At 39.3% G+C, this 27,336-nt stretch overlaps 1 protein-coding gene across 4 annotated transcripts; it reads left to right on the top strand.

The window, feature by feature from the left end:
- The first annotated feature begins 294 nt into the window (after positions 1-294).
- On the top strand, positions 295-25,849 carry LOC139467400 (activating transcription factor 7-interacting protein 1-like). 4 transcript variants are annotated; one of them, XM_071248949.1, is made up of 13 exons: positions 295-385; positions 3,615-3,765; positions 8,837-8,892; positions 10,279-11,541; positions 13,657-14,357; positions 16,296-16,508; positions 17,506-17,550; positions 18,052-18,081; positions 19,554-19,778; positions 20,150-21,022; positions 22,767-22,938; positions 23,326-23,441; positions 24,280-25,849. In XM_071248949.1, the coding sequence occupies exons 2-13, from the start codon at positions 3,710-3,712 to the stop codon at positions 24,433-24,435; spliced, it is 3,906 nt and encodes a 1,301-aa protein (XP_071105050.1). In that variant the 5' UTR covers positions 295-385; positions 3,615-3,709; the 3' UTR covers positions 24,436-25,849. The 4 variants fall into 4 exon arrangements, with proteins under 4 accessions (XP_071105050.1, XP_071105053.1, XP_071105052.1 ...); XM_071248950.1 differs by lacking the exon at positions 295-385 and adding an exon at positions 3,256-3,300; XM_071248952.1 differs by lacking the exon at positions 3,615-3,765.
- Positions 25,850-27,336: the final 1,487 nt, after the last annotated feature.

Raw genomic sequence — 27,336 nt, 5'->3', positions numbered from 1 at the left:
TTTTCCTTAAGTTGAATGTTAATTATGTAATAATGCCAACATTACGCTGAAATGAAATATATTGTAAACACAATTAACCCCTTACCGTACTTTGGATGCAAAAATATGAATTCACACAACTGTATGAAGGTCATTGAGTGCAAAAATGGCTCACGATAATATCAGGTGTACGTGCGAATTGTGTCGTCATCACAGTCGAACGAAAGTATCACTCTGACGTCACACTGATACTTTCGTTCAACCAATAACATTCCACCCTAATTTGCATAATTCGTCTCACGCATGCGCGATGTGTCTGAATAATGCTGCCATGTTGTGTCTGATCCAAGAGAGGTGGCCAGGGTACACGTCCATAAAATGCTCAAAAACTTTTGCCGTTGTCACAGTAAGTATTCTCATTCACCAGCACACAGCGCAGTGCATTTCTTCCACAGCAGACTCAGTCACGAGTTCCCAACAAGGCTCACTGTTCCGGCCTCACTTTTTGAATCCTCGCCGTGTTGGAAGTATTGACGCGGACAACATCGTCGACAAAGACGTATCATGTCGTCATCGTCATATCGAGTATGTCCTGATACTAAGTGAGGTGATACAACGTAGTGAATTCATAATCTTGACGGGATACACATCGATTTCAACACAGAAGAGTAATCAACGTTCCAACACTCATCTCAGCCATGTTCTCGCCTGCCCTCTGTTGTTGGGAGACGATCCCTGTAACACCGGTCACGTGATGGACGATACTATCTCAGGGGCCCAAAAGGGGTTGATGGTTGTTTATCGCTCTTGTTACCACGTTAAGGACGAGTAACCTTATTGATAATCCCTGCCGCTTATGTGAAACTGAAACTAGTGTATTTTGATAGGCTTAATGATAAAGCATGTACTGGGAGTTTTAAATTACAGTATGTGGTTGGTCCACTCTAAACGCGTTTGGTTGCGTCAGTTTGGATGCGAGAAATCTCAAACGTTATGTCATATTATACTGTCACAAAGTGACGTTTGTTGTTGATTTTACGTGATGACCTTGCTTCCTAATAGACTAGAACGTTCAACTCTCTTTAGTCTTATGAGTAATTGATTATGGCTTTTCTACAACATGCATTGCATTAGGAATATGAGACTTGTGGCAAACGATACCCCCCGCTTCCGTTATTGCAATGTGTCTTCTGTGTTATTTGAAGTGTGTCTGATGTGTTGTTTGCCTTCACCGGTGTCGACGCATTAGTTTACAAGTTTCTTACGAAGGCAAGCGTCGCTTTGTGTGAATTTGAGTTCGTTAATGTTTTGTATTGCTTGATTGATACATGTACGTTTTATATTTACGAACTCGATGTCAGAAGTATGATATAATGTGGATATTTATTTGGTTGGGTTTTTTTCTGAGGGTATTTCATGGTTATGAAACTAATCTGAAAATTCAATTCCACTATTTTATGCAAATAGATTAATATATATTATATATTCTTTTCTAATAATGTGCTTGATTTTGTTTTAAATATGTTCATACAAATTTGCATAAAAGATATAACATTGTAGTCCGACATAGTTTTTGTGTCAGTAAACAGCGTGTTGATTAATATCGATTATACTATACCATTTAATGTATTTTGATGATTTGTCGTCACCAGATTTAGATCTTTTTGCTACAGTATTGCTGACCTCAAGTGACCCTTATAAATGAACAACCCCGCGAGGGCCTCTCGTCTCGATTAAGATGCCCGGATGAACGTTTCACCAAGGACAGACTTCTACGATAAATGTTGGGAAGAAATTACATGCATTATCTCATACATATATTTTGGTATGGTATTGGTAAGAGAAACAATATGCTTGAGACAGACAATAGGTTTGTCTTCGATCGAACATATATGCTGACATATAATGTCTATTAAATATCAGTTAATGGTATGTATACAAATGTGGAAGAGGTTGGAAGCAGGGTTGTTTCGTCATAACGTCATACCCTACATTATCGTTACTGTAAATAGGTTGAGTGGGAATGTTACTCAATCTGCACCATTAAATTAATTAAGGACGTGTTTATGTAAGCCACGCCCATGTAATACGCCGGGATCACTTTTTGAAAAAAAGTTGTCTTTTTATTACCAGCTGTTTGAATGCATTGGGTAATATTTGAACTTTCCCCCGATACAATGTCTAAGCAGTCATATTTACGCCTAGAAATATACTCCCGAAATAGATTTCGATCGATCGTGTTTTAGTCTGGTGACATTGTCATCCCTACCCTAGAGACCTTATTAGTCGTTTGGAAAATACTCCCGAGTAACTCTGTTTTCGCTGAGAGAAATGTATCGACATCGAACGGAAACCATCTACCGCCTATCCACCCACCCAAGTTAGGGCCGCCCGGCCTACATTCGCCAGCAACGCGAGGATACTCGGCCTTCCTTTGTCTGCATGGCCGCCCCGCTGCGAGCAAAATAGTCGCAACAAACTTTGAGAAAACCCCATTCGGTACCACGCGCTGGCAGCTGATTGGCCAATCGATATTCGACATGACGTCATGCGACCTCAAGGTAGCACACTTCTACAATATTACATATTATCCGTTTCTGAAATTATGTTTAATTAATTAAAAATACCGTTTATGCATCATGTACTGATATCAGGACACGTGACGTGGCATGTAAAATCTCACTCGTCAGTTTCAGGTACATGAGAACTAAGAAATATAATGTTGTATGGGGGCGAGCAGGGCATTTAGGCATTTATTGCTGGATGTATATGATACTCTGCGGAGTCATGTTTTATATTCCAAATTAAAATTCACACAGAAGCATGTGCGGTTCCCTTACCGGTATCGTTATGAGGTCAGGTCAGGGCGTATTGTTCGTGAATATACGGAGTACTGATAGCAAGCGGTCTGAGTGCTGTACACACAAAATATGCTTGATTTTCGACAAAATAAGGGTTTGAAATCCCCCGGCATCGACTTGCATGGTTATAGTTTAGCGTTCATAATATTGTAAAGGGTCTGTGGTTAATCACCAAATTTAGTTTGAAACGACCCCTCCTTCGATAAGTGGGATCGTCCACTAACGATGTTGCTATAACAACCTGGCGTTGGGCCAATTCAATGACCTTTGTAAAGCGTTCGTTCGGCGTCTCGCGGTATACGACGACGATTGCAGAATACGAAGCTGGGCTCGCTATTACCGCATTTCTTGTATACAATTTGACGAAGAGGTCATTTATTGGAGTTTGCTGCAGTCAATGGAGATTTGTGAAAATTCAATAGTTAACGAACAAATCGAAATCGATATGAGTGGATTATTGGTAAAACTGGATTCGTGCCATTTCATTGTCAAAGGGTCGATTGGTAAAAGTAGCTGTGTAGATTGATCATTAATGGCTAAGGGCGTTACGCAGAGGGTGCACATACATGTTGGGCGGTCGCCACAAGGAAGCTTTTCAACTGATTATTAGCTTTGAGAACCATCATGATGTACTGGACTTGTTTTCTCATTTTCTTTCAGTGTTTGAATGAGCCCAATCTCAGCATGTAATGTAAAAGAACAGCGTATACCGTATTTCCTATACAAATATACAGATGCGCTTGAATTATATACGAGGTTAAATTTGTTTTGTAGATGTGACTCTTGGTGAATCGCGCCTTCCCAAAATAGTGACATAACATTCGACCGGCGTCAGTGGGTTTGTAAGATGAGACGTTCCACACCACGAAATGCTGACGATTAACCCTCAACGACACACCCCATCCTCTTTCCAGACCGTGCTATGGTAGGAATATTGCACTCCTGAGACGTTAAATGATATTCGCAGTTTCCTTTCGCGCAGGTCTTCACATATTCAATCTATGGGGGTTGCGACGTGTCACCGTGCATGCTATTGTTTCGAACGTCTCTCGAAGAAGATAGATAGATACCACGTTAACTTGTCTGTAAACCGGAGACTGTATTTACTTGACATTGTTATGGGCAATTATTTCTCTGTATGTAAACAATCTGTCCTGACTTGAAAACGAAGCGAATTTTATGAGACGGTGTGTTGCTGTTTGTTGCACGTATTTGACAAACGGAATATCATATCATATATTTGGTCTTGTTGACTTTAATGCATATTATTTGTACTACATATTAATCGCAACCGTGCATGGGATTCCGGGGTAGAATTGGCCCCCTAAACAGGCTCTTTTAAGAGTCGACTATACTGGATCGCTGACTTGGTTTTCGTGGTCCTCTGCTCATAGCATCAACCAGTATTTTGTGCCGGGACTATTATTTACAGGTCATCGTGATGTAGCTGGAATATTGTGGACTGCGGCAGCAAAGGGGGAAAAACACGTAAATATCGTATCGACAAGAGAAGCAACGTGTATCGTATTGCTAGACCGAAACAATGCTAGCACTGGATTTTCAGTGTTGAAAAATGGGCGGTGTTATGATTTGGCTTCAGGTGTCATCGTTGTGCGCAAAGTCGATATTGTGCAACATGGGCCTTATAGTGGAATATGTATCAAGTACAGAATCTTCTACGGACAACAAACATGTTCGTTCACTACATAACTCAAGCGCGTTGACTTTCTGTCGGATTGTTTTGTTTGCTTTTATACGTGTAGTGTTGTAATATCTCAATGGATTAATAAGAAACTGTATCGTAGAAGTTCGAGTTCTATAAGGTTAATACAGGACATCTGCGAAGGTAGTTCAAACAACCAGTTTGGAATTTGATGGGAAGTACTTCCGGTCCGTGTTACTCCAGAGGACTGGGCACGTGTGACTTCCGGAACAAAAAAACAATAACGATTGAGTGCACATATACATGAATACGAATGCTACCATCTTTCTGAGACATGGGCGTTAAATGACTATAGAAGTCCAGTTTCCACCCTTGCCGAACTAGGCTCGATCGTAGCGCCACCAGTGACTAATACGAGTGCCCTTTCTGTGTCCCTACAACTGACCAATCAGATTCCACCTCTCGTATCACTTGCATTTGGTTCAAGCAAAATGGCGGCACCCTGTCAAGACGATTTGATCTATAATCAAGATCTATATTATAATAAAACGGGTATTACTTCGCGAATTACATCAAATCACTTGAGCACCTTGATTAAAAACATGAAAAGATTTGCAAAATATCTGTCGACACCCATTTGACGAAACACATGTTTTGCAAATCCCGCAGTCGACCGAAATCTGCACGTTGCAATTCATGTTGTCACGCGATTTTGATTGGACTATGGACAGACTCGCTAATCCAGCCAAAATGTAACTCCTAAATTCCAACCTAGTTCGGCAAGGGTGGAAACCGGACTTTTATGGTCAGGTAACGCCCTTGCCTCGGGAAGATGTATTGCTACCGCCACAAAGACGATTGTTAATGCATTGCGTTCTGGTTACCGGGAAGGTTTATGTGCGTTCTGTAATGTCTCAGAACTCACTTTTCACACGAACAGGTATTGGAATACCGCGTCCAAGCTCATTGAAGAGTGAGAAATCTCAAAATGTCGACCATTTGTGAGCACGTGCAAACTATTTCACAAGCTGCGTTCACGGCGGTCATATGCTGGTATACGATTCAACAATTTTAGAAATGGGAATAAGCAAATGCACGTTTCTTCTGGCGTCAAACCATTTTGATTTTGATTTTTTTTTTATTGTGTAACTGACAAAAACTGTGAGCTATATTTGGCTAATATAAGTTGAAAGATTCACTAACCCGGTAACACTGTCACAAACAGCCTCTTTAGAATGTGATCTATACTGCACAACTGTCACCGTAGTGAGAGACAACTGATTGCGTTTCAATCGTTTCATACAAGCTGTTCAATATTTCTTCATGAAACGTATGCTCATGAGCCATGCGCTGAACAGGTGCATCTTGCTATTTTATTTTTTATTTGTTTTGTTGTCAAGGTAGCAAATTGGACTTGGCTTCAAATGAAGGCGACTCAAACTGAAAAGGCGACTATGCTTGTCGTAAGAGGCGACTAACGGGATCGGGTGGTCAGGCTCGCTGACTTGGTCGATTCATGTCATCGATCCCGATTGCGTGGCTCGATGCTCATGATATCAATCACTGGATTGTCTGGTCCAGACTCGATTATTTACAGACCGCCGACATATAGCTGGAATAATGCCGAGTAAAACAACAATAAAACCAAATTCAAATTCAATTTCCAGAGCTTAATAAGTCATAAACAGTTCAATATGTCTTTCTGAAACTTTGTATCCACACCAGGTGTGATGCACTGGTGCCTCAGCATGTTGTATGTTGTACTAGGAGACTAAATAGATCCGGTGTTCACTCTAAGTAATTACTGAATTGTCTGGTCCAGGCTCGGATTATTACGAGGCCGCCGTAATATTGCTTAATGCTGTGTTAATTATTTCGAAAGGACGACGGATGTAGATGACTTCGTCGTCGTTTTGTTTATGGACGACCGTTTGCAGGTTGATGTTAGTGAATATATTCCCTGGATGATCTGTTCTAATTAAGGTCAGTCCACGTGACAGTTAAATAAAAACCTTTTGATTGATTGAGAGATGTACATGTCATTTTACGCCACAGTAAATGCGATATTCCTACTGTGTATAAGCTCGACCTGAAATCAACAAGATTACCCACAATCGTCCCGTTCACACAACATTCGCCGGCTATTGCAAAGGGCACACATATCATGATGGGGCACTGCGGGTATATTCTGCCATTGTATCCCCTGGTGATAAGGATGTACCAATAGTTGCGGACTTTAACATTTGGACATTGCGGACTTGGCTTGTGTCATCTGCCCTCAGGATCAATGTAACCTCAAAGCAAATTAAAAAATATAAGGTATTGAGAATGTTTTTAATATTAAATGACTCATTTCATACCACGAGAGGTATCTAAAGAAAAAATACTGATATTTTCAAATATAACATATAAGCGAAAGGAAATAGGGATATAAATTTATTTCCTGGGCGGAAGTTGACAAATGAAAGCAAAAGGACACGCCAGGGAAAGGGACGGATGTTGATGACTTTGGGTTCTTGTTCTTGCTAAGGCGGAGATAAAATAATAAGCTATGGAAGTTGAGTCTGAACGCGTTGGGTTGCCTGCAGGAATGCACTTCTCAGTAGACAACGGGTCTAAACTTATTGGGTTGTCCTTCCACGCCGAGACACTGTTTAAAACGCGTTCAATCACAACTCAGTCTTTCATCTCAAGCCCAAGGTTCTCCCGTCTATTTTATTGAAAGATAAAGCTTTAAAAGAAACGGTGTCAGATCCCCATTCAATATTTAGGCGGTGATAACGTACAGTAGTCTCACTTAATTCGCAAGCACATCAAGACATTTTCATTTTATTCTTACGTTAAATGGCCGATGTTTGCTGGCCCATGTAAGCTCCTTACAGCGATAGCCCTTGTTTCGCGGAGCTCTCCATACCATCGAGATGTTATCAACGGAGGTGTCACGCGCTGGAAAGGAGCTTGCGGCCCACGGTGTCCAGGCGAAATGAACGCATCGGCCACTTCCCCTGAAAAATTCGGGTTACGGAAAGGGACGAGGTTGGCCGATTGGCAGTAATGGGTGAAGCCCTTCCGTTGTCGCTTGAGGAAAAGGGGAGGAGTTTTTGTTCTGTATCCAAAACCGCTATGTACAGTGATATTGTATATGTGTCCGTCCATATTATTTTTCCCATCGACCCGGCTTGCGTTCATTGTGGATAAACGTAGGGCGCCCACTGCGGGGCGGTGAGAGAGGGAGCCTGACAACATTGTTTAGTACAGCGTTGTCTTCATCGTACTCGTTTAACAAATATAGATACGGTTTGGGATGAAAACGTCGATGAGGTTGAAACCTGACGCCGTTTAACATAAGACCATGAAGAAGCCGCACTGAGCATGATTCCTCAACAGGGTCAAACCAAAGACGTCTTTGATCTCATTCTAAACAGAGTTTCAATGACTAAAGCTGAACCTTAGAGCTACAGTACGATACAAGATAATATGCATACTTTTAGCTAGGAATTCCATGTGCATTACACAAATTCCATAACATGCTATATCAACAAGGAACAGAAACATTGCATCATTTTTTTTATCACATATGCAGCTGTTTATCAAGGTAACTCCTCGAAATAAATTGGGGTAAATTCAAACAAAAACAACTTACTTTCAAACTGACCCCGATTTGTGATGGTAAACTTGGTATTTGAAAATGATGTGAACTTGGCAAGGATGAAAGCCTAATAGTTAATCTTTCATGGTCTAAATTTGTTTTTTGTTGTTTAACTGTGCAGCTATATGGCGGCAGTCTGTAAATAATACACTCATTAATATGCAATCAATAGGATATTATCAAATAACAAGAAAAAAACAGGTAATATAAATGAACATGTAATATTGGGAAAATGCGCAAAAATATTTCTAACTGATTGTAAAGGATGATTGATTGTTAAAAAAAACGAAAGATTGATGATGAAGTCGCAACTGATTCGCTCCACAAATATATCAAGCCCCCTCCCAACAAGAATATGTTTTCCATGCATTTCAGTTAGGGGGCTGTTTGTAATTGATTTAATATATTTAACACCTATGATTTAAAAAGTAAGTTCAACTTCACCATGTAAAGTCAGTTGTTTAGATATATTTGTCTTTTGTTTACTCAGTTAGTTAGCATTTGTTGAGAGGTTGTATGAACAGAGTAATACTTTTACCTAAGATTTCCACCTACAGGGAGGGGTATGCGATATTGTTGTGATGTGCCGACAATGGCTAGACTAGCTGCAGATATGTTTGAGTAAGGTCAGTGTGATGAAAATGAAAGATCAAAGATTATTTAGTGTGTCTCTTTTTTTATCAGGTGTAGAATGTCAACCAAAGAACCTCAATCACAAGTCTTCAAGCACAGTGTGAAAGGTATGTACTGTTTAAGATGAATAAAACTTTGGTTTATTAGTCATATTGCCTCGCCAAGCGAAACGAGTTGATTGGTGCTATCTTGCTACTGTCAGATGATATCAAGCCCCTTCATTCGTCAAGTTAAAAATGGATGCACAGCATGTTCGGTGGTGGGGTAGCCGAATTGTTAAAGCATCTGCTGGTCATGCTGAAGACACGGTTTCAATTCCCCACATGGGTACAATGTGTGAAGCCCATTTTTGGTGTCCCTCCACCATGATATTGTTTGAATATTGCTAAAAGCGGCGTAAAAACGTACTCATTCTCTCACTCACAACATGATCAGTCACATGACATTACACATAGGATATAAACAAACACCAGCCGATACATCATCTAAGTTTTAAGGTGTTTTTATCACTTGATGAATATCTAATCTCGTGTAGGTCTGTTCCTAAAAAAACTTCAGCTGCAAATGGCTAACACTTTGATGTCTTCAGTGGGCTTTGAAGCGTCTACCTTGATTATGTCATTAAGCGTGTGGTTACACATTGTATAGGGCCTCGAAAAGAGGTGAGGCTTGAAAACGTGACATAGGGATATACACACAGAACTTTGTGCTTCAATAAATGAGGTTAGACGTTTTTACATTAAATTATGTTTTATTAAACATATCTAGCCTTTTAGTTAGACTTACTCTGACCCGTTTCACCAGGGGTTATAGTACAGCCTATTGACTCGACCAAGTACCCTGATGCTGCTCATAATATCAACCACTGGTTTGTTGACCAAGGCTCTTTTGTTTCCTGCCTGTTATATGATTTGGCTGGAATACTGCTGATAGCGACCTTAAACACATTCACTCATTCACAAAACTGGGATGTAAATTGTAATTATGATTCTTTTAATCACTTACCGTAATCGACGTAATAAGCGCCCAGGGCGCTCTCAAAATTAGAAATAGGGGGCTCTTTTTAGAATATTATTTTTGTGAAAAAAAACCAGTTGAAATGAGTTGAAAGATACATTTCGCGGTTTATACTGACAGCCTGAAATGTTTATGTACGACAGATATATTTTTCTGGAATTGAATTGCCCATAATTAAGGGTGCATTTTACACACGAGTGCGTATTGTACTCGAATTAATAAATCTTGTGAACATTGATCAATCGGAAGGGGTGCTAATTGGGATTGCTCACTAGCCAATATATTAGCAAATATCGCCGTGGGCGCTTATTAGAGCGGGGCGCTTATTACGTCGAATACGGTAAGCATAAACTGGGTTCAGAACCCATTAGTCAGAATATAATTCTTGGGCCAACATCAAAATTGTCTTCAAAATACCCTTTCTCTACATGTTTGATTTGGAAGTGAGATGATTTTTTTATATTAACTAATTGCAGGTGATTCCATAAAGATAACCACTGCCAGAAAATCCACTGCTAAATTGGGACAAGGCTGGTCACTACCTAAGCTTGGCATAACCAAATCAGAAGGTGACAGTGGGATTGGTTCATCTGATTCTTCAGACTCAATGAGTGATGTGAAGGACAGTTTTCAGGAGGCAATAATGAACCTCAAGGCTTTGAATGGGGAAGGGGACAGTGCCAAGACTGAGTCTGCTTTGGAAAGTGATGCTGTTACAGAGAAGTCTGGGAACTGCAATGGCAAATCTATACTGAAAACAGTAGATATAGATGATCAAGCAAATGGTGATGCCAAGACTGTAGCTTCTCCTGGAGTAGACTCTAAGCCAAGTGACAATGGACATGAAACTCCAAGTATACAGTCAGCTAATGATAGTAAGGATGGCGAGGAACAAGAAGAATCCATGGAAGTAACGGATGAAGTAGCAGATGAAGTAACTGAACAATGTGAAGAAGCTGCCGAAGTGCAGTCTGATGAACCTTCCAAAGTTCAGTCTGAAGAACCATTGGAAGCTCTGTGTGAGAAACCATTGGAAATTCAGTCTGAAGAACCATTGGAAGCTCGGTCTGAAGAACAATCTGAGATTCAGTCTGAAGAACCATCAGAGATTCAGTCTGAAGAACCGTCAGAGGTTCATTCAGAAGCTCCTTCCGAGATTCAATCTGAAGAACCTTCTGAAGTACAATCGGAAGAACCGTCAGAAGTTCAGTCTGAAATACAATCAGATGTTCAGTCTGAAATGCAGTCTGGTGCACCATCAGAGATACAATCAGAAGAAATTTCTCAAGATGCTGATAGGGAGATATCTGTAGAACCAGAAGTATCTACCTCTGATAAAATTGAAATAATTGACAGTGACAATGAAGACACAAATGAAACTTCCAAAACACCAAATAGCTGTGATGATGATGAAGTGATGCTGCTGTCGGAAAGGGAGACTCTAACAGAAAAGGATGAAAAGTCTCAGGATTCTGAGCTTGGGGATCATCCTTTGACAATTGGTGATAAGGTCAGAAACTCAGTGAGAGATATCATGTCCAAACTTAAACAGGGTAATGAATTGAATAAACTATTGGTGAAGCCCAAACACGAAGAGAGTATGGATGTTGAACTAACAACTGGTTCTTCAGAAAAGACCTCTGAAAAGAGCAAGCTCCTGCCACCATCTCCCAGAAAGGGCAACTTGTTTGAGAATCTAACTGGGATAGGAGCTGGGAGTTCATCCAAGAAAACAGAGGGTAAGAAACTTATCATTATTGTTTGTTTGACTATGGCCCATTGATAACGGTTATATGTTCTGTTGGATGTCAGAAATATAATATGTAGCAATTGTCTCCACTAAAACCCTGAAAATGTAGGCTGGGCAGATGTTTTATCAATCATCTTACATATTATTCAGTCGCAGTTAGGGATGACTTTCAAGTCTGTTAAAAACGTAATGATGATTCTTTCGCAATAGTTGTAGCAGTATTACAATTGTATTGCAAAGTTTCACCAGTATCTGTACTCAGTGTTTAAAATAGACATCGGCCCATAAGGCTTATAGTTTTAAATTTCAGCAGGCCCTTACAGCCTGCAGTTACTTTAAGTTGTAAACATGGTAAATAAATCATAACACTGAGATTGCTTGGGGAAACAGGGTCCAGTTTCAATGTACTCCTCTCGTTAACTCTTTCAACACCGCAGGCCGGTATACCCACACTGTAGTTACAATACAGTTTCAAGAACTATTAATATATTCAAGAACCTAACTGTCATATCATTCATGTTTTAAATCAATCACTTTTCACAATGTTTGAAAATACGTATTTCCTTTCAATTTATCAATTGATTGTAAGTTATTAACTATTTCCTGCAATATTATTCGACAAAAAATCTGTTAAACATGTCAAAGAGCAATATAAGATTTTTCAAGTAAATCTGTAATCATGGTAATAAGTTAAATAAAGTAATAAAATTTACAAACAAATTTTTAAAAAAAATTGTCAAACATACATCTAAGTCAAATGACATCTCAGCATTTGTCAACTCGATTTTTAGGCTCGGACACAATGTTTAATACCAAAACACATGCAAGAGAAATCTTTGTCACAGGTCGTAACCTATAACGATATGTCCATGAAGTTCACAATTTTATCCTTAAAACGTTCAAAATAGCACAATGTAACTATAAGTCTTTAGTCTAAATCTGAAATATATCATACTCAAGGACGGTATTCATTGCTGTAATTTGATTGGCTGCCTTATGTCACATGCATGAATTTGACCATTTACGATCCTTATATTAGATTATGACAAATTGTCATGAGAAACCTGTTTCTATCCAATAATAACGCATGTTACAACTACAAAAATACTCCTTTCGCTTCGTTTGTGCTTAATCTGGACATTATAAATGTTTTAGCTTAATTTTTTTCTATTAAAAACAAATTAATTAAGTTATAAATGCACTATTTAAATAATTTGATAAACATAACTTTCTTATTTATAATGAATAGGATTAAACCTTTGAACATGTTGAAATCGATGCTCGTGATGTCAATCACTGGATTGTGTGGTCCAGACTCAATTATTTGCAGACCACCGTCAAATAGCTGGAATATTGTCGAGCATGGGGGTTAAACAACAAACAAACTAACAAACCTGCAACATGCTATCACAATAAGCATCTTTGTCCTACTCATGCTCTCAACCACTGGTTTGTCTGGTCTAGATTTGATCATGTATTTATAGGCTGTAGTAACAACGCGAAAATAACACTTACTCATCGACTCGACATAGGGCAGATATTTTCGGCAATCTCATATAAATCAGAACTTAGTTCTCGCTACCGCTAAACAAAGATCTGAGGACATCCCATTACGGGTCTCGTCAGACCGACCTTGCGCAAACTTTGACCGACCAATGGAATGACCGATCAGAGACCAGCTTTCTCTTGCTTTACGGCACAAATTTCAAATTGGCGAATACGCTTCGAAACATATTTTGACAAATTCTTGATTACAAATTTGAAACCTGAACAAAAAAACCATTCTGGAATGACTAATAGATGGTCTAGAATGTAAGGATTCAGTCGTTAAACCCGTAACTATCGTTCGGAATACCCCATGTTAAAGTTTTCGAGATTGCATGATTAGAAATCACATGCCGACAGTCACTTTCATAATCTGGTAAGCGACGCGCTGATTGGTCGTTCTGAGGTGACCCCTAATGGGATGTCTTCAGATCTTTATTTAGCGTTAGCGAGAACTAGGATCTGATTTGAATGAGATTGATATTTTGGGCCGAGTGTAAGACATGTCTTTGAATCTTGATGGTATGTCCCAGTTGAAATCGTCTTTTATTTTGAGCAGGTAAAAGTGCTAATGACAAACAAGATGGAAATAGCGTAGCAAAGAACTCATCAGAACAATTAGGTTCACAAGAAAGTGATGTAGAATTAATTGATGATGACTTTGACAAGAAAGATGATGATATTATTCTATGTGATGATGAGGAACCAATGTTGAAATCAAACTCAGGTAACTCAAATGTAACTCAGGGTACAGACGAAATTAAGAGTGAATCTGATTCTAAGGAAACAACCACAACAGAGACCAAGACTGAGTGTAGATCTAGTGAAAATGATAAGCCTTCTGAACAAATGGTGAAGAAAGAAGTCAAATCAGAGAGGAAGGTGGAAAATGAAGATGAAATCAAACCGATGGAGATCGAAGAGGATAGCGAAGTCAAAGATGAGGTGAAAATGGTCAAACATGAAGATTCTGCTGAAGCCGCTCCTGCCTCTAGAACTGATCGTAAGAGATCTCAGGAAGATCAGTCCTCGGAGTCTGGGATTCCACCCAAGAGGTCAAGACTAGACATGGTTATTGGAAAGTTGGGATCACAAATTGGAATTTCTCCTGATACCATCAAATCTGATACCTCGGATGAAGATTCCCACCCTGGGAGTGAGATGAGTGAGAAGTCAGAGGATGCCTTGTCTTCTGTGAGTGATGAGGATGATGACAAGACATCTCAGTCAAGCACGAAGACCATTCGACTCTCAGGAAAGGTATGTTGCATAAACAAAGTTGAAGATATTGAAGATTTGCCTGAGTGTAAGGAATGCATGTGCAGGTACTTACAGCTCACTTTGTTATGATACACCATTTATCAATTGTACCGACGTTAATAGTTAAGTTGTTAACAAATGAAATGGGTTTGAAAATAGGGTTGTTTTAGACTAATTGTGCTTTTCTTATGACATGTTTATTCAATGAAAAAAATTGTAAGATCTCAGGTAAAACATATAAATTTCATATGTTTGAGCGTGAATGTAATATTTTAGCGTTTTTTTCTTTATCTCCACCAGATGTCTGTCTGGTTCTTTTAACAGTTTCATTTAATTTTCAATATTACATTGATTTTATTCTGTCCTTCCACACACAGACCATATTAGACAGAGAATTTACATCAAAAGCCATTCAAACCCTCCTAGCAACCACACTGTCCTTACCTTGATAAAGCGAAAAATATCACTGCATAAAACCTTTCACTTTCTGCGAACATGTGAACATGTATGACTTTGTAATTTGTAACACTCAAAATAAGTCTTAACCCAGCTATTAATACAATATTTAGTGTTGAAATACTATATTTATCTGAAAAGATGAAATCAATATTTTCACAGAGTGAAAAAAGACTTTATGCTTGAGCTCGAAAACACTACCGTGTTAGACTTAAATCTGTAAACAATCTGGCTTTTCTTGTGAAAAATAAATAGAGGTTATCACGCGAGTGTGTTTGGGGATGGTAAATATCCGGCATTAGGAATAAACATTGTATTTAGCGAGCCTTGGCGAGCTAAATACATAGTGTTTATTCCTAATACAGGATATTTACCATCCCCAAACACACTCGCGTGATAACCTCTTTATCATATAATGTCATTCTTTAATTCTGTGCTTCAAAATCGCTTTCCCTCTCTCACAAACATTACCGAAACATTGCGAGTTTTCCTGGAATGCGCGCATTAATATTTATTACGTCACAGGGTAAGAGATGTGTCAGTCGGACAGTGACAGTAGCCAATATAGTTCCAACTGAAATCTGTTTCTTATACAGTGGCGAAGCAACATATTCGTAAAATAACAGTTGTTTTTAATTGCCTTTCGCGGCAATCCATCGGTCTATCCGCTAGAGTAACTGCCCTTTGTCAAAGGGAAGCTACTCTAACCCTAGTATATGAGACGTCAGGGCCACGGTCAGACATTGTTGACAGTCGGTCTGTCCTGTCATTACGTTAAGAAGTGTAGTCAGATGTACACACAGCGACAAAACGAAACAAGTAACAATTCAAACATAGTTCGGCCCAATCCAACTTTTTTAATATGTGGAGAAGGTTTTAAGCCGCAGAGGTCTACAAGCACTGATCCCGCTTGGCTAGGCCTCGTGCCCTCGCAAAATTGTTTCAAAATGTATATCTCCAAAGTTGCCAAAACTTATAAAATGCCTTAGCTACGTCACAGTTAGACACTGATTCTCAGTATATTAGACTGTTCTTTTGATAATGATAGCAATTATCCCTGTAGTTTATCCAGATTGCCCATGGTTAATTCTGACTCGATCGCCGAATGACGAGGGCGACGCCATGTTTGTTTACAAACAGTGAAAGTAGTCCTACTTGACCTTTGATATTTGCATCTCTATCCGCTTATGACCCCAACGGATATCGTTTTTATCCGTTGGCTTTATCCTGCCGAGAAACCTACCCATTATATGATAAACATGCATATCTGCTCTTGTGAGCTGATAACGTTGACACCTTCACTCTTGGCTGTGCAAACATTCAGCTGAAGCAGATCGCTCAATGAGATAAACATGTTGTTTGATGCAACTCGCCGAAATGTATACTCTTTCTATTGTATGACCTTGACCTTATCAGAAGTTGGAACTAAGTACAGTGTTTATGTTATAGATGATGTCACCAACCAAAATGTTTATTTTCCAGGAATTAGAAGCTCTTGTAAGAAGTAAAGTCTCTGCCTACCTCAAAGCTCATCGTGACAGCAAAATGGAGTCTCTCAAGTCCAAGATAGTGGATCTGCAGATGGCCAATGAATCATGGAGAACTCAGGCCAAAGAACTGCAGAAGAAGGTCCTGGATCTCACTGTGTTACAGCAGAGGCTAGAGAAAAGAAAAGCTGCCACTGCTGCACTCAGGGTAAGCATGTTGGACTTACAATAAACTATGTTTATATCAAACATGCTTATAATGAACTGATGGATATAACAAACTTATTTTTTTATCCCAGCCATTTGCTGTATATATGCCGTATACAGTCAAGTCCCGTTAATCTGACATTGTTGGTTGCATAATATTATGTCGGATTAACATTTGTGATCTAAAATTGTACAACTATACAATAAATAACGATTCAAACATGTTGTTATGAAAAAAAGGAAAAAGGAAATATTCATATTGTTGTGTTACATTGTTAGCGGAATATGTTTTCTAATCAATACATTACACTCAGTTGGAAATAAGATTTTGGTCACCTCTCAGCTATTTCTTTGTATATCATTGTGTAATGTTCTATAGCGGTACACTGAGTATGACTTTTTATTATGAATTATTTGTAATTTAATCTCTTATCATTATGTTGCAAGCATTTAGATAATCAGATGATATACAGAGCCTCATGACTTTAAACATATGTTCATATACTATTAGGCGCTAGAAGGGTAATGTGTAATAAGTTTCATTATAAGATAATATTTTTATCCTGATGCATCAGTATTTTAAGAGTAATACTGATCAAGTATTGATACAGTATTACTGCTATTTTCACAAAGGGCGGTCGGGTAGCCTAGTGGCTAAAGCGTGGGTACAATATGGGTACAATATGTGAAGCCCATTTCTGGTGTCCCCTGCCATGTTATTGGTGGAATATTGCTAAAAGCGGTGTAAAACCATACGCACTCACTCACTATTTGCACATGTATCAATCAGGCTTTGAACTCTGATAATATTGCCTTCAAACTGGATGCATGTGTAACAGTGTTGATTCATATGTTATACCTTAAATCTACTGATAGGAATATTAAGATATGAGATGGGAATTACTGATTAATACAAGATTACTCAAGGAGGATAATTACATTAATCAGTAATGCCCTATGTTGCTGCATTGTATACCTATGATTTCCTTTTCTTTCAGCAAATAACCACTCGCAGTGTGGCTGTGCAGGCAGATGACACCAAGGTAAGAGACAGATGGTTACTTGTCATGCTTATAAAGAATAATCAGTGAAAGCCAGCTGTCATCATTGAAAAACTTGCACTGTTCTTCTGGGTATAGGTGATATATATTTGCTAAGAACATGGAATAGGTGAAACATCTATGATGGATTTACCTGTGAGGATTTTATTTACTTTTTAATATATTTGTGATAAATTAAACCATTATCCCTTGATTTGATTATGTGTAAATTCGTTATTGTACATTTATTAAGTAATTGCTTAAAAACATAGACCTGAGCAATCCAGTTTTCAAGTTTAGGTCTTTCGTTTTAACACTAACTTGAAAGGCCAGTCTTCTGTCATTTTCTGTCCAGGACAATGTTTATAGAAGCCCCATAATAGAGTAAAATTCTAGAAGAGTCAAAAAGGTTGTTTCACACAACTCAGTATCAGCTTTGAAGCGAACAGTCAAGTGAAAACACTTTAAGGGAAGGAAGTTAACATATTTGTGCTTATCTCACAGGAAAAGCAGGCTTCGCGGTCTGAGACTCAGGTATATTTTGAGTGTGGGTCTTGAACTGTAGGTTTTGTGTTAGATTTGCTGTTGAACTCATTCACATCCCGTCCCTGCCCTTCACCACTAAACACACCTCCTTGCATGATGCCTTGTTTTACTTGAATTTTCAAATACATTCTGACTTGTCAAGCAATGCCCGATAGATGTTATGTCTGAATTGTATGTTGTCTTGAAAACAGTTGTCTGTTATTCAGATTTATATAGAACTAGCTTCTAGAATTGTTTGGACAGGTGTTTGTGATTTAGAAGTTAAATGAAAACAAAACAAAACTAAATGAATGTAGTCAAGGGTTAGAGATTCCATGTACAGTAGATCTGTTCACAAGTATTGAAGAGTTAGCTCCCTTGGGTTGTCATCTCTGCATGGCTGAGATTTGGCTGTAGTGTATGAGGTTGATACAGGATTCATTTAAAGACAGTGATTCCTTCAGCCATTTTTTCACTCTATTAAATGCCTTTGACATGTTTCACAATTCCCCCACTATTTTTCACAACTATTGTAAACTAACAATGTTTCCTTCTGGAATTTTGGGAATAAATCCGACTAAAATTAACACAAACATTTTGAAACAGATGTACTGATGAATAGTAAAGAAATTATAGTGAGTAGGTTGAAGTATTTTAATTAAATACATTCAACAAATGCTTGTATGCTCTGGCCTAAGTAATAATAACATAATATTACTGACTGCATTTTTATTTCCCTACCACAACATGCACAAAGTGGGAGGAGATGTAGGAATGGGTGCTCCCCGTCCGTCCTTCCATTCATCATGTTTTTTTTCAGAGCATAACTCGAGACCATTCATCTTTTCTTGACTAAACTTTGCACAGATATTAGTCTAGCCATGAACTGGTTCTGTTTGCTATTAAGGAATTTTGGATTTGTTTTCATCAGTTTTCATGACAACAAATTCCAATCCATCATGAATCTTTTATATTTCCTCACTAATCAATCAAGTGGTCAACTGCTTTTTATCTTCTATTTTTTTTCCTTCTAATTCCATCAAGAGGAAATAGAGAATCCCTGTGTATCTAATGATAATCGCTGTGCCCAGTGTTCTTTTCAAAGTAACACCACCCTACTTAGATAGCCAAAGGTTTTTATTAAGTGTAATTTTGGAACACTCTTTGGAACAAGTCCTAGGCACCTTTGAGGTCAGGGACTTGAGTCATGCCCTCACCATTGGTGGACGATATGGGTATTTCATGCTTTTTTCAATTTTCCCAAATGCTCCATCTTTGAAATATTGTTTTTAAAACAGGATACAACTACAAAATACTTACAAAAGTAGCTATTAAGTTCTTTAAATTATAATTGATGAAATGCATGTATGTAGTCTGTGGCGCTGCAATCTTCGTTTACTTCAACCAACTTGAGCTAACTTTTTGCGAAAAGTGTTCTTGCCAACTAACTGTTATATGATCATTGTTTACTTTGTTTCCAGACAAATTTTGCGACTGGTTTGGCAGTGAAGCAGCCTAAAACGCCCCCTAAAGCAGCAGCACCAGCAACCAGTACCAGTTTCTCTATGCCAATATTCTCCAGCAACACTGCAGCTGCTCCTGTCAGTTCCACCAGCGTTGCCGGAGGTGTCTTGATATCAGGCAGCAAAATAGCCCCTGCTGCATCTATCACTGCCTCTACAGTCAATAGGAGTAGTGTCTCACAGGTATGTTCATTTTCATATATTTGGCCTATAGTACAATGTATATACAATGCCAAGTAATAGACAAATGTTACATACATTGTTTTCTGTACAGTCGTGATTATAGATTATACCTTGAGCAACACTGTTTCTGATTATCAGTATAATTAACAAAACTTTGATTTGGTTTTCCAAGAAGCTACAATTGAAAGCTAGGGAACTCGGAGTTTGTCTGCAGGAATTGGTCATATGTGAATTAATATGCATGATTTCCCTTATTAATGAGGAATTTCATGTTTCTAGAAACTGATCATTTCCACTTTTAGATTTTACATGTCATGTTGTAAAAATTGGAATTCTATGTGTTAAACCAAGTGTTGATGTCCTCATTTCAGTTGCTGTCGGCCACTGCTGTTCTACAGACCACGCCATCAACATCAACTACCCTCATAGGTGGCCACCCTCCACTAGGTACCTTGACCGGAGTCCGACCTCAGCTTGCCCAGCACCTGAGCACTGCCCTCCCCACAGCCCTCCCCACATCACTCACAACAGTGCGCAGTCTCCTAGACAACACCAAGACCATCGACACCACCAGCAAGTTACAAACCGTTTCAGGCCAGCCCATCTCAGGCTCCAATGTTATAGTTGTGAGCTCTCCCAATCTTGCTGGTCAGGTTGGGGCTAAGGGGATTGTGAATGTTCCCAAGGTAATTGACCTGACATCCGATGATGATAATGCTAAAGGTCCAGCAACTGCAACTCAACCTGCACGAACAATGACAGTGATGCCAGGGACAGCAGTTTCTGCTCTTCGTCCGGGTCTTGTACAGCAGCAAGTGATCAGGGGTGTCAACCCGCTCACTTTACAACAGTCGCTCACTAGTGGAACATCTATTCTACTTAGCTCACCAGGACTTGTCAATGCAGGTCCCCAGAGTTTAACACGTCCTGGAGGGACATTCCAAATCGTGACTGTAGCATCAGGGTCCAATCTGCGGCCAGGAACATTGCTGACTGTTGTCCCTGCTTCTAGCCATGTTAACACACAACAAACTCAAATACGCACAACTGTTCCCACTGTACTCCCTGTGGCTAAGTCAGCAGGGGCTCCGGTGGGACAGACTATGCCTCAGTTACGTCCAGGTACAAGTTTAAGTCAAATCAGTGTCTCAACTCCTGTTCGACCAGCCACATCATTACAGACAGTAACAGCCAGACCACCACCACCTCTACAGACAGCACCTTCATCTACTCCAGTGTCAACAGTGAGTGGACATTTATTATGAGCACATGGTCGCAGTCTGTGCCAAAAACGCCTGCTAGCCCGAACTTGGTTCTTAGCATCATATTAAGTCAATTTTAGTGTTGTTATATGGACTAATATTTCTGAGCCTACTGAACCTACTATTTCTAGACTCTGGCTAGTTGCTAAAGGGACAGACTGTGGCCGTGTGTCATTAAAATTGTAGTTTGACGATATTCAAAATGAGGTTAAGAATGAAGCTGCTCTCCACAATTTGTAAAACATACTTGCTTGAGAAATTTTTATTTCAACCTTATGTAAACAATATTTATCAACAAAGTGAGTGAAGACTGAATAATTTATGATTTAATGATTTAAAGTATACTCTGCACAAAAAGAAAAGCAAAAGTAGTAAAATCGTTAATATCTGAGTTTGCGATTGTCATACAAAATTAATCATGTTCATACCTAAAATGAATTCGTCATTTCTGATGGTTGTGAATTTGTGTGGAAAAAATGAGGAACTGCAGAAATTTGATGAAAAAATGGAAAAATCGCAAAAACACAACCACAAGAGAGCCTGGCGCCAAAACACCCAAAAATGACATGACACGTGCAACATCACTTGTTGGGCTATAAAAACTTGGGGGCTTCATTTGCATGCCATCATAATCTTACAGCAAGTAAACAATGAAAAGATACCACGACTGACGGAAGCCCAAGGCAATTACGCCATTGGCCAACTGCAATCAGGAGAATCATCATCAGCTGCTTTTTCCACGAAGCACCAAGCACCATTACAAGACAGTGGCACCGTTATCAGACACACGGGACAACATGTAACCTTCCCAGGTCCGTCTATCCTTTATCACGACTGGAGCACAGGACAGATCCGTGTGATGACAGTGAGGAACCGTTTACTTGCTGAAGGTATTCACAGTAGACAGCCGGTATGAGGGGTCATTTTGAAGAAACTGCATCGTCGGCTGCAACATCAATGGTGTCAAGGTCATAGTATGGCCATAAGAGACGTCGTGTTTACATAGGTTGCAGGGGAGGTTATGCCCGAAACTGTATACAAGAAATGGACAGATTTGGTGGTAGTCACGTGATCATGTGGGCTGCCATCTCCTTCACAGGTAGAACAGACATGGTGTAAGTTCAAGGAAATTTATCGGCATAACGTTACACAGATGTGATACTTTGGCCACACGTGCTTCCCATTATGCAACGAACGAACATCATTTTCCAACAAGACAATGCCTGGCAGGACTGACAGCCTTTGTGAGTAATCATTGTATCCAAGTCCTGGCCCTCCAGATTTAAACCCAATCGAACATTTATAGGATGTACTTGCGAGCATGTCAGCAACAACCCCAGAACTTCCTACAGTTGCCACAAGCACTGCAGGTAGAGTGGGTGAACATCCCCCAGGCCACAATTCAGGATTTGATTGCTTCCATGGGACTACAATGGCAGTCAATTTTGGACTCTGATGGTGGCCATACATGATATTGAACACAGATGACCTTCACCTTGAAAATCTACTGTTTCATGTGGAACCTGGGTCAATGAGAATGATGTGTGCACATCTTGAACAATTGATTACCATCTATTGATTATTTATATGATATATAAAATATACATCTAAATTCACTTTTGCGTTTCTTTTTTTGCAGAGTATATATAAAGTCGTATGATGATGAGTGTTATTGATGGTATTGAATTTGAGTATTTTTTAATAACCAACTATTTTTCTGTGACAGCCCATCACTCTGGCTCCTGCCCCTGCCCCTACTCCAGCCCCTGCCCCATCACCTGTACCCACTCAGAAACACCCAGCACCGCTCCCTGCCAAACCTACTAATCAAGTCAGCAGGGGGATCAAGGGAGTCCTACCTCCAAAACCAGGTCTCAAAATTTCAAGAGTCAGTCAAGGTATGTATATTATACCAATCAAACAATTTATTACTTTATGGTACCAATGTAGATGTTGGAATGACTAACAGAAGCTGAACAAGGACATTTCGATAAAATTATGTCTAATAATTGTAGTAGATGTCTCCTTGTGGGGATTCCAGGTTGGAATAGTTCGCCAGCTACACATGCGTTGTTGTAAGAGACGTCTAATTGGATCGGATTGTCAGGCCCCGTTAATTGGTTCATTGTACCCCAATTACGTTGGATTTATATCAATCACTGGTTTTTCAAGACTGTTATTTCCAGGCCTTTATAAGCTGGAATATTGCTGTGTTAAAAACAAACAAATGAAAACAAGCTTTGTGTTGACTGCTAACTTGTCCGCATCTCCTCCCTTCTGTCCAGGTATTGTGTTGTCCTGGAACATGACACTACAGGACAACCATGCAGAGATAGCTTCTTACCAGCTCTTTGCATACCAGGAGAGCTCTGCTCCGCCAAGCACAACTTTGTGGAAGAAGGTAAGAATATGAACACACAATGCCATTTACAAAGTGGTCAAATGTAACAAATGTCATATTTGGGATAACACTTTCTTAGTCAAGTACAGATTCTAGTACCTTTTTGGGGTGAGTACCATCTCATCCCATGTTGTTCATATGAATCAGGACCCTGTTCCACTAGTGATATTATAGGACTGTTGTATACTACTCAACATGTGCTAAGGACCAAAGTAGTCATTTTTGGTCAAAGGTGTGGTCCTTAGGAAATGTTGAGTAGTATAGGTTAATGTATTGAAGTTACATTTATTGTCTTTTCCTCTATGTTTGCATTTTAAAATGGTGATTAAATAGGAGGGGAAATAGGTAGCATTTCTTTAGCTGGGGTATTGATAACAATGGTGTAAAACCAAATTCACTACTATTACTCCTCCTCTGTTACATTGATGTCCAAGGACATTTCAATATATCCGTTATATTAAAGAAATAAGATAGAAAGGGTTGTGAAGTTTTCAGATTTAGTTCCACAAAGCAGTTGATCAATATGGAACAGGACCTTGTCCTGGAAACTAAGCCAGAATAACAAGGATAAGTAATGTATTGTGCAAGAAGTGTACTGTACATAAATAGAGATTATTGTCCCAGTGTGTTTTTGTATTGTAAATGTATGTTAGAATACAAGTTGTATCATGCCAGCCTTTGGCAAGCATATTACATTGTCAGATTTATTGTTTTTATTAACGGGACACTCAACACTGTTGCAGCTGTATGACGACTATGTAAACACAGTACAACACTTCATTGATACAGCCCACAGTTGCAACTGCAGGAGTGTAGTGACATTGTCCTTGTGTTTCAGGTGGGTGATGTGAAGGCCCTGCCCCTACCCATGGCCTGTACACTCACCCAGTTCCAGGAAGGAAACAAGTATCACTTCGCAGTTCGTGCTGTTGACAATCACACCCGGCTGGGAGATTTCAGCGACCCCAGCACAATTCATCTTACACCAAAGTGATCCCATCATCACCATCTCATCAGCTAACATGGTGCAACTTGCAAACATGCTTGGACCCTTAGAAAAGATCTGATATCATTGAACGTGCTGGTCTTATTAATATAGGCTTTACTAAACTTACTTGACAAGGATTTGATTATCACGAAATAACAGGTTGCTTTGCTTCAAAAATAGCAACCCAGTCTAACACGAGGCACCATTGTTTATGATGCCACCGCCCAGCCTGTATGTAATACCAGGAAGTGTTTTCAAATTCTTCTAGATGCATATAGTGCATGTACAACCCAGTGCTCTTATAGTTGCTCTAAATTGATACAACTTTCTTTTAAAAAGGAAGACAAACTTGTGTGTAATATAGACCAAGTGTCTAAGTAATTCACTATAGTGGATTGTGTCAATCCTGAAAGAAATCTTGGATTGAAGTGTCTTTTAGGTTTCTTTATACATGTGTTGTGTATTTTCCAGTGGTTGCAAGGTGTTCATGTCATTGTTACACTTTTTCATTGGGCATTAATCATTGCAATTTTGTAACAAGATTGCATTTGGTCGTAGTATTTCTGTGATGATTCCAGTGATGGAAGTTTGTCCTAACAATTTCTACATAGCTAGGCAAGAGAAAATGATGGCATGGCTAGTTGTCACAAATAATTCCTTGCTAGTCAAATAAAGCGTCCAAAACATACATTAACGGATTAAATATCACAAGACATTGAAAATACTCCTAAATATTTCGAAAAAAGGCTTTTCAGTAGCTTCTAGATCACGTTACTTAACATTTATCCCAATTCTGTTTTGACAGTTAACAAGAAAAAAATGAAAAATATAATGAATAGGATTGAATATTTATTTTTTAAACTAATCCCAAACCCGATACCTGTCAAGCAAAAGTTTCAGCACGTTCAAACCATTGCTGTTGCTGGAAAAAGTATCTGTTTCGCTAGATACTTTTTACAAGGTTAACAGCTAAAGTGTCTTAGTATGTATTCGTCCTGTTATTGTTTTGTTGTAGATATTACCTACTCGAATACACTTGTCCTATTTATTATATTGCCAAAAGTTCAACATCAGTACAGGTTCGTGTAGTTTTTGATTTTTATAACAAATTGTTGATAAAATGCATAAAAATGTTTGATTTCGCTAATATTTGCGAAACAAACAAGTTACATTTGAATGAAAGAATCGTCTCTTTAACATAAGCTGTGTGTCATAAATGGCAGGGCTTTGTTTGTATTAACAAGTAAACGTTTTATTTCAATAAAGGCTGTGACAGCCTTTTGGATCCCAGCTTAATGTTGTGACAGGATGGAATAGCTGCCATCTTTGTTTCTTGTCTGTACATATGTATATACATTGTTGATTGGTCTGTACATGTATTGTCTTTTCATCACAAGAAATAAACATTTTTTTATGAGTATTTGGTGGTTTGTGTTGGTGATTGTCATGGGTGGGATTCCTGTCCAACAGCCTAGCTGAAGGACTTGGGAGTGCCCATGGTTTAACATTACATACTTTCACTATATATATATTACATGTTACGTAGTTTGGTTTTAAAAATTAAGGGGTAGGCCCATTGAAAATGCTGATTAAAGGTTACACAAAACGGCAGATTGTGGGTCATTGAATACACAGTAGGGGCGGTGGGGTTAGCCTAGTGAACCCAATTTTCCTACATGGAATGACATGTTAAAGACATTTACATAATATACTAACAAATCAAACGCAGGACCAGTTTTTTATGTTTGGGGTAGTTGCACACTTACTACAACACATAACATTTGAGTGATGCTATAATTGCAAAGACCACAGCGGACACCGAAAGTTATCATGGCGAGCTGTTATTGCGTGTTGGCGTCAAGTACCGAGGCTGATTCTAGGAACCTGTTAGGATCCGGGTTAGAATTGGTCTTCAGCAACCCATGCTTGTAAGAGGCGACTATCGGATCGTGTGGTCAGGCTATCGGACATTGTTGATGCTTTTCTTTTCCCAATTGCGTAGGTCGATGCGCATGACGTAAATAGCTGGATTGTCTGGGCCAGACTCGATATTATTTACAGACCGCCGTCATGTAGTTGAAATAATAACAAATCAAATCTAGGAATGCTGCTTTTTCACGTGATGTAAGCGTTCGTTTTGAAAGATTACCTTGGCAAAGGATGCGATGTGCAGCTGTAGTTTTCACAAGAAAAGCGTTGGATCGTTAAATTGCCCTGCACTTTTACGATGTTTGTTCTACCACTGTGGGACTTTACCGCCCACATCATTACGCTGCCATCGCTAAATCTGTCGACCTCCCGTATGCAGTTGAATTGACAGCAAAATGTTGATGGCGACTTTGGTACAGCCTGGCTCTCCAGTCAGTTTGATGCAGCATTAATCTTGACTCGTCGCTGAACCAAACAGTTCTCCTTCACTGGTTAGTCCATACTTTTGTGCTTAACACATAGCAGTTCACGATGTTGATGCGTCAAAACACAACCTCTGACAAGCCGTCGTGCTCGGAGACCTATAGACTATACCTCACGACGGTGGTTCCGCACTGGCTGGTTTAGATATCCTTCGAAATACTGGAATTGTACACCTTTGTCGCAAATGAAATTGGCGTATGAAGCGGTCATGGGCAGCCATTGTAACACAGGATCGACCGATCGCGTCGGCCACGTACAACACCATGCTGTTGGTACCGATATCAAAATATATAAATTGTACTCTGGGACACAATGCCCTAACTATAACCGACTGCGATTCTCTGCTTCAAATCGCTTCTCCTTGTCCTTAAGGTTAACACACCTTTTTAGCGACCGACAGCACCGCCTTCTTTTATAGGCCTTTCTCATGGTGGTTCACGTCTATGTTAATGTTTGTTTAACGCCGCACTCAGCAAAATTCGAGCCGAGTGACGG

This window comes from Haliotis cracherodii, unplaced genomic scaffold (assembly GCF_022045235.1).
Source record: "Haliotis cracherodii isolate W230 unplaced genomic scaffold, xgHalCrac1.p SCAF_2, whole genome shotgun sequence".
NCBI lineage: Eukaryota > Metazoa > Mollusca > Gastropoda > Lepetellida > Haliotidae > Haliotis > Haliotis cracherodii.
This window is presented reverse-complemented; position numbering and strand designations above follow the sequence as displayed.

Excerpts from the sequence above, each read along its gene's own strand:
- LOC139467400 (XM_071248949.1), top strand. The coding sequence starts at position 3,710 with ATGCTGACGATTAACCCTCAACGACACACCCCATCCTCTTTCCAGACC. Across the intron at positions 19,779-20,149 it reads ATAGGAGTAGTGTCTCACAG|TTGCTGTCGGCCACTGCTGT; the intron begins GTATGTTCATTT and ends TCCTCATTTCAG. Across the intron at positions 22,939-23,325 it reads AATTTCAAGAGTCAGTCAAG|GTATTGTGTTGTCCTGGAAC; the intron begins GTATGTATATTA and ends CCTTCTGTCCAG.